The sequence below is a fragment of the Brassica oleracea genome, chromosome C1, assembly GCF_000695525.1.
Source record: "Brassica oleracea var. oleracea cultivar TO1000 chromosome C1, BOL, whole genome shotgun sequence".
Taxonomy (NCBI): domain Eukaryota; kingdom Viridiplantae; phylum Streptophyta; class Magnoliopsida; order Brassicales; family Brassicaceae; genus Brassica; species Brassica oleracea.
This window is the reverse complement of record NC_027748.1, coordinates 8,545,709-8,553,395: the sequence shown is the minus strand read 5'-3', so window position 1 is coordinate 8,553,395 and position 7,687 is coordinate 8,545,709. Positions and strand designations below refer to the sequence as shown.

The following is a 7,687-nucleotide window of genomic DNA, read 5'->3' as shown; positions in this document are numbered from 1 at the left end:
AAAATAACTAAGCACAAAACGGCTATTCCCACAAAGAACGAATTAGGTAGAACGATGCCACTACAAGAAAGAAGGTCGCATACTGACAGCCATGATTATCAGGATTTCGTCGGAGTACGCTCAAACCGATGATTTTCCGAGAAATTACAATTAGTCGGAGTTTGGGCCTTGGAAATGGGCTTACATCGGAACAGTGTTGGAAATAACCGACGAGATAGGTTCTCGGAAAATTTGTAATTATTATTTGTCGGGAAAGACCGAGATTGTTTCGATGGCATATGGCGTCACAAACTCGTCGGACCATACTTGGAAATTGGCCGGTATTCTTCCTCGGAAATTGGTCGGTAAGTACAGAGGTCTTTCCGATGAACCATTCCATTACTTTATTGACAAGAAGAATTCCGGTGCACAGGAGCTTCCGGTGAAACTGCTTAGGTTTGGTAAAGAACAGAGAGACAAATACAGACCACTTGATTATTATAACGATAAACTTATTATATTGAAAGTTTTAAAATAAATACCGAGACAATTATCAATACTATTAAAAGAGACGGAGTCATAAGAAATAGAGTCGATAATGGTTTGGGACACTTTTCTATCTTTTTTGACACAATCAGACACAACTTGCTGGAGGGACACTTTGTCATGTTTCTGAGCTGGTTTGGGACCAATGTGCCCCTCGCTTCCTTAACAGAGACCAAGGTTGAGTCAGTGTTTTTTATTATTGAAATCGCCAACTAGAAAGCGACCGTACAGCCCTGCGTTTCGTAGGAGTTATTAAGTTTGGTTTTTGGGGAATAGTAACCACCAACAGCCGTTGGATGAAAGTAAATCTGAGGGCGAGGGTGAACTGAGCTAGAGAAAGCAGGTTTGGTAACAAATGGTTATCTATCTTGTCTTTTTCTGCAAGTTTGAAGCTGTTTGAGAGTTTTCTGATTTGAGTTTTGCAGTCGCCCACTTCCTTTATTGGTGCAGGGTTTGGACGATGGACGAGAACTGCATGGTTTTAAGCGGTGATTGGGTTTGTGGCGATGTAGGGACGTGAGATTTTGTCATCGAGAAAAATAGGATGGGTCGTATGGTTCAGATTTACGACGGTATTGGGTGCAAGGAGCTTTAGGGGAATGTTCTGCGTGAGTTTAAACTTGACGAGGGGCGTTTCCGTGACACTTCTATTTTTATGTAACACAGAATATAATTATAGAATTTATAAAGAATAGTATATAATTTTTATTTTCTTGTTTTATAATAAAAGTTTAGTTAACATTGATTTATAACAATATTATATTACTAATTACCAAATTAATTAATATGTTATTGTATAAAAATATTTAAAATTTTTAGTAAGATTTTGTTAGATTCTTTCTCAACAGATTTTGGGATTTTGTTATAATTAAAAATAATAATTCAAATTTATAGTTGGTTTATTATTAATGTAAATAATCAAATAAGTTATATTACCTAATTCTTTAAGTGGTTCTACTATGACTTGTTAATAGTAGATAAAATAGGACCTTAAATTAATATATTAGATATAAGAATTTGAAATAATTAAAAATACATGTAATTTCTAACTTATTCTGTATTTCAAAAAAAGAAATTTTGCAAAATTTATATTCTTAAGTTTGGCACTTATGAAATTATGTGATTGAATTTTATTTAACGACATAATGTGTTCATAATGGCAGGTATCTCTAAGTATAACAAAGATTCAATCAAGTTAGATCAAATTAACATATTGCACGAAAATAAGGTGTAAAAAGAGATCGTATCTAATCTATCTACTTAAGAAAGAGGAACCAAACACATACATATTTTTTGTGTGATGATATTATGTCGATGAGAAACTTATAAATCAACGTAGAGCAAGTATCATCTTTAGTAAAAGTGGTCTAAATCAAAGTTATTGTATTGCTAATATAATTGTATATATACAGTCGGTCTACATTAACAGATTACATAGAACGTAATTCGTTTGTTATACTTATAATAGAGCACATCCAGAATTAAATTAAACCGTGTTAATATATTGATTTACTTTTAATAGATTTTAATGTTGGTTTAATGGAAGTTGTCCGGTTCCATTTGTAATAGCTGTGTGTTATATAATAATTAGATTGTAACAATCTTGAAATGGTCTATAAATTAAACAGCTTTCTAGCAAACTTGAAACAGTCCAAAACTTAAATGACAACATTAATGGTAGATAAATTTAGGACTCTATTTTAATAGAGTAGATGCCTAGGCCTATTTAATAATATGACAGTTAATGCAGTTGATACACGATTTCACCAATAATTATAAAAATATATAATTTTAGATTTTTAAAAATTACGGTTTTATTTACATGACAGTATAATATACGGCAATGTTTTGAACACGAATTTACCATTTTCCAAAAAAAAAACTGTATTTGTAAAGTTGACAAACAAAAAAATGATTTGAAAGCTTTTAAAAGCTGTATTGCTGAGAGACACATAGTAAAGTGAGTCGATAACGGTTTGGGACACTTTTTTATCTTTTTTGACACAATCAGACACAACTTGCTGGAGGGACACTTTGTTATGTTTCTGAGCTGGTTTGGGACCAATGTGCCCCTCGCTTCCTTAACTGAGACCAAGGTTGAGTGAGTGTTTTTTATTATTGAAATCGCCAACTAGAAAGCGACCGTACAACCCTGCGTTTCGTAGGAGTTATTAAGTTTGGTTTATGGGGAATAGTAACCACCAACAGCCGTTGGATGAAAGTAAATCTGAGGGCGAGGGTGAACTGAGCTAGAGAAAGCAGGTTTGGTAACAAATGGTTATCTATCTTGTCTTTTTCTGCAAGTTTGAAGCTGTTTGAGAGTTTTCTGATTTGAGTTTTGCAGTCGCCCACTTCCTTTATTGGTGCAGGGTTTGGACGATGGACGAGAACTGCATGGTTTTAAGCGGTGATTGGGTTTGTGGCGATGTAGGGACGTGAGATTTTGTCATCGAGAAAAACAGGATGGGTCGTATGGTTCAGATTTACGATGGTATTGGGTGCAATGAGCTTGAGGGGAATGTTTTGCGTGAGTTTAAACTTGACGAGGGGCGTTTCCATGTGTCTCTAAGTTACTGGCCACCAACAAGCTTTGAACTTGCGACCGGGATTAGGACCCCACCGGTTCTGATAACTAACGAGGGGGCGGTGAAGTATTTCTGTCAACATCAAAAAGTGAAAGGGGGAATGAATCTGTTTGCAAAGTTTGAACTCAAAACAGATAACGTGGACAATGAGGTTGTGGACGACACTGGGATGGGTTATGTGTCACCAGAAGCGGCGAGGTTTGTCGAAAAGAGGGATTTGGGTTGTGGTTCCTCAAAGAAGGGGTATTTATCATCGGCTGCGTCCAAAACCAGAGTAATCGACATTGCAGACGACTCAGGGCTGGGATTTGTCTCACCAGAAGCGGCGAGGTTTGGAGGCAGGAGCGACTTGGGTTGTGGTTCCTCAAAGAATGGGTATGTGTCATCCTCTTACAAAAAGTGCAGAGTAATTGACATTGCAGATGACGATGAACTGGTGCGGGAAGTGGAGAAATTAGAGGAAAAAATCATGAGTGAAGGTGTGAAAGGAGGGAGTAGCAAAGGCGAGGATGAGAGTGGTTATGAAGAAGAGAACTTTGAATTGGACGAGATTTCAGTGAGGCCTAGAGGTTACGACAAGGAGTTCTGGTCACCTTTACTAGCTGGAGATTTCGGAGGTTCTGCTGCTGTTAATGTTGTTTACAACGAGGATGAGATTGTTGAAGGTCTAACAAAGAAGAAAGGGCCACATACTTATTTTTGTGACACACAAAGTTGTTTTGATCACTATGTTGAGGTCGGTGGTGGTAGCAGAGGAGAAGATAAAGCGAAAGATGAGACTCCGGAGGAGGGTAATCCTTGGAGCAGAGGCGGTAGTTGTAACAGGAACAATGTGCCCAAAAGAAGACTTGAGGACATCGATGATGAAGAGTTTGATATACCACCGCTGTTTGATGATACAGAATTTGATGTAGCTGAAATCCCTGATATGGTCGTGGATGAGTGTGACGGTAAGATAGAAGTTGGAAAGGTGTTTGGAAGCAAAGAGGATTGTCAGATAGCTTTAGCTATCTATGCCATAAAGAAGCAGTTCAAGTTCACGCAGACCAGGACAAAGATAGATTCGTTTGTTGTTGAGTGTCCTGACAGTAGATGTGATTGACGAGTAACTGCACATGAAGTTAGGGGTTGTGGGTATTATGAGATAAGGAAGGCACAACTTGATCATAGCTGTCCAATAGAGTTCCGTAATGGGTACAAGAGCAAGGCAACGTCTCGTGTGATAGCTGCTGTTTACAAGGCGAAGTTTGGAGAGATGGGTAAGCTGACTGTTGCTAGGGATTTGCAAAGACTTGTTTTAGAGGATCTGCGGGTGGACGCCTCGTACATGAAGTGTTATAGGGCGAAGGAGAAGGCCGTTTTGGGTTTGCGTAGTCCTGATGAGGACTCTTACTTAAAGCTGCCGGAGTATTTGTATATGTTGAAGCTGGCAAATCCCGGTGCTATTGCTGATTTGGAAACTGATGTAGACGACGACGGGGACGAACGTTTTCTGTATTTGTTTCTATCTTTTGGTGCTTCAATAAGTGGGTTTAGGAAGCTGAGGCATGTATTGGTGGTTGACGGTACACACCTAAGTGGCAAGTACAAAGGAGTGTTGTTAACCGCTAGTGGGCATGATGCAAATTTCCAAATATTCCCACTTGCATTTGCAGTTGTGGACAGTGAGGATGAGGATGCTTGGACATGGTTTCTTCAGAAAGTAGAGAGGATTCTATGTGACTCCCCTTCTCTAGCGATTATTTCAGACAGGGCTGTGTGCATATCTAATGCAGTAAGTAAGATTTATCCTCAGGCCAAGCATGGGGCTTGCATTGTTCATCTGGCTAGGAATTTGAACTCGAGGTTCTCGAGTAAGAACTTTGCAAAGATGGTTACTGCCGCTGCGATGGCACATAGTGTCGGGGAGTTCAGAGATTATTACGGAAAGATTAGGGCGGCTAGCAGTGCGTGTGGCATTTATCTTGGTCAAATAGGTGTTGCTCGTTGGTCTAGAGCAAATTTCCCTGGTGATAGATATACCATTATGACCAGCAATATTGCTGAACAACTTAACAAGGCGTTGTTGGAAGGAAGGGGAGCTGCTATAGTAGAGTTGCTGACTTTCATACAGAGGATGATGACCAGATGGTTTTGTGCGAGAAGGAAAAAGGCAGAAAAACACAGAGGTTTGGTTAGCGTTGAAGTGAAGAAACAGATGACAAAGAACATGGCAACTGTGAAGGGAAGCAAGGTAAATGCAGTGAATAGCTGGAGCAGCCAAATTTTGGGAAAGTTTGGTGGATCAGACAAAGTGATGCTAGCAGAGAGGAAGTGTAGTTGTAAGTATTTTGATAATATCAAAATTCCTTGTGGCCATGCTATGCTTGCAGCTGACGGGGTCGGTGTGCCTCACGACACATTGTGTGGGCACTGGTACAAAACGACTGTGTGGAGGGAGACGTACGCAGGCGTTATCAGCCTCCACAGTGATGCTAGGGATGTTGATATACCTGAAGAAGTCAGCAGTCAGGTTATGTACCCTCCTAATACGAAGAGACAACCAGGGAGACGTCGCAAGACACGCATACCATCGACCGGGGAGATAAGGGTGAGATGTTGAAAACGTATTAGGCTATTTATTGTTAAGTTAATCTATTAACCAAGGTATTGTTGGGTGAACTGACTTGTGATTGTCACTGCAGGCGCCTAAAAAGAAAGTTAGTAAGAACAGATGTGGTAGGTGCAGGGAGGAAGGACACAACAGGACTAACTGCACTGTTCCTATATAAGGTCGTAGAAGGAGGGCTTCATTTGGATATGTATTGTTGTGGGATCAAGGCAGTTTTTTTGGGAACTTTTATTATATTGCTTGAAACCTAGTGAAGGTGGTTTGAATGTTGACGGAATGTTGTTGCTTTCATATTTTTTGAAACAAATATTGTGCTACTAAATCATGAAAACGTTTGGTTGTTTTAGGTTAGCCAAATTGCACTGGTATCTTTGTTAGACAAACGTTTTTGGTTAGCCAAATTGCACTAATTTAAATAAATTTGTGGATGTGGTCACCGCAAGTATACTATTTTTGGTGCATATGGGATTTTCCAACAAATGGCATGAGTGTGTAAGAGTCACAGTACGTCAGATACAGAGTGTTGGTATGTTGGTTCGGAAATAACAAAAAACTTGGAAGTAGACATAAATAAGCAGAAGAATAAGCGTTGGAAAATGTTGTTCATTAAGCAGCTGTTTTGGAAAGATGAAGACAAATTAAGAGTAGCATTAGTGAAGAGATGACATAAGCCCAGTAATATGTTATGAGTGACTACAATGGTGGGGACAATAGAAACCAAGGAAGATAGGTAATAGATGACATAAATCAACCCACGGTTATTTTTTCATACAACCATGCCATGGTACCTAGAACAATGGCAGCAGCAACAATGTTGAGGAGCAGGGACTGTGATTTAGCCTCAAGAACTAAAGTTGATTTGTTCATTAATTCATCAAGGAGGATAGTTTGGTCATGAAAAATCCTTTTCATCTCCAGGAAGGACTCATCGATCTTCTTGCCACGTTCCTGAAGACGCAGAGTTGTTGTCCTCTTGAAAGATTGGAAATCAGCCTGAAGCTGGCTGATTTTTGTATCAACAATGCTAATCTCGTCGATGATAGCCTCGTCTATCCATTTGAAAAGGTGGTGCTCAGATTGCCTCTGACATTTGTATGGTATAACAACTCTATAAGTGTTATGAATTGAATGGAATTTTTGAAATTGAGAAAGTCAGAGGTACCTTGACGGAGATTTCGCATCTGTAGAAACGGCGGTATAGGTTGTCTTTGGTTTGAGCCCCAAAGGTAGTCAGGTTCGCCCCACACCAACATGTTGAAGGAATGCCCACTGTTGTGCGTGTTTGAGAACGAGAAGAAGAACTGGATGAACTCATGGTGAGACTGGGTTTGGTGAAGAACTGGAGGAAGAAAGATTTACAATTGTTTTGAAATGTAGATTTAATCGCTCCGGCGACCTAATAAAAAGGCAATTGATTTGGGTTTTCTTTGGTTCAAAAGTTAAAAGAAGAAAGGAGATGGGGTCCATGTAATAGGGAAGTACATTTGCGTCCAAGGCCATATACATTTTGGAAATTTGAATTATTGTAGTCTTGAAAGTCGCAATTCAGAGGGAAGTCCTAAATTTTGAGTAAGACGAACGTGTAAATGTTTACATTGTTTATTGTGGACGTGGACATTGTATAAGAGTTTACTACATAAGCTAAGCAGGTTGACTGAATTCAATGAAAAAGCGGTTTGGTTGACACATCGTTTTCAATAACCACAAACTCATTAATCAAGCAGACTTAGATTAGGACGGTGTAGAAGAGTTTTAAATCGTGGCATAGCAGAGAGTATCAAAAGAGACAAGCCTGATAGGGTATCAAAAGACATAATCTAAAAACACCGAGAGATGCCCAATTGTTACACAAAAGGTGGGCTTAGTGATTCAGAATAGACAGCGTAGGCAGAAAAAGCAGGCATGACAATGGTTTTGTAGATGTCCAACGCATACTGTTTGCGGAAGTCGTCGACGGTTTGGTCGG

The 7,687-nt window shown here is 39.3% G+C and overlaps 1 protein-coding gene across 1 annotated transcript; it reads right to left on the bottom strand.

Moving 5' to 3' along the window:
* Positions 1-6,468: 6,468 nt before the first annotated feature.
* On the bottom strand, positions 6,469-7,036 carry LOC106330646 (uncharacterized protein At4g04775-like). Its single transcript, XM_013769088.1, has 2 exons — positions 6,884-7,036; positions 6,469-6,804 (listed from the first exon to the last, which is right to left on the bottom strand). The coding sequence occupies exons 1-2, from the start codon at positions 7,034-7,036 to the stop codon at positions 6,469-6,471; spliced, it is 489 nt and encodes a 162-aa protein (XP_013624542.1).
* Between the last annotated feature and the right edge of the window lie 651 nt (positions 7,037-7,687).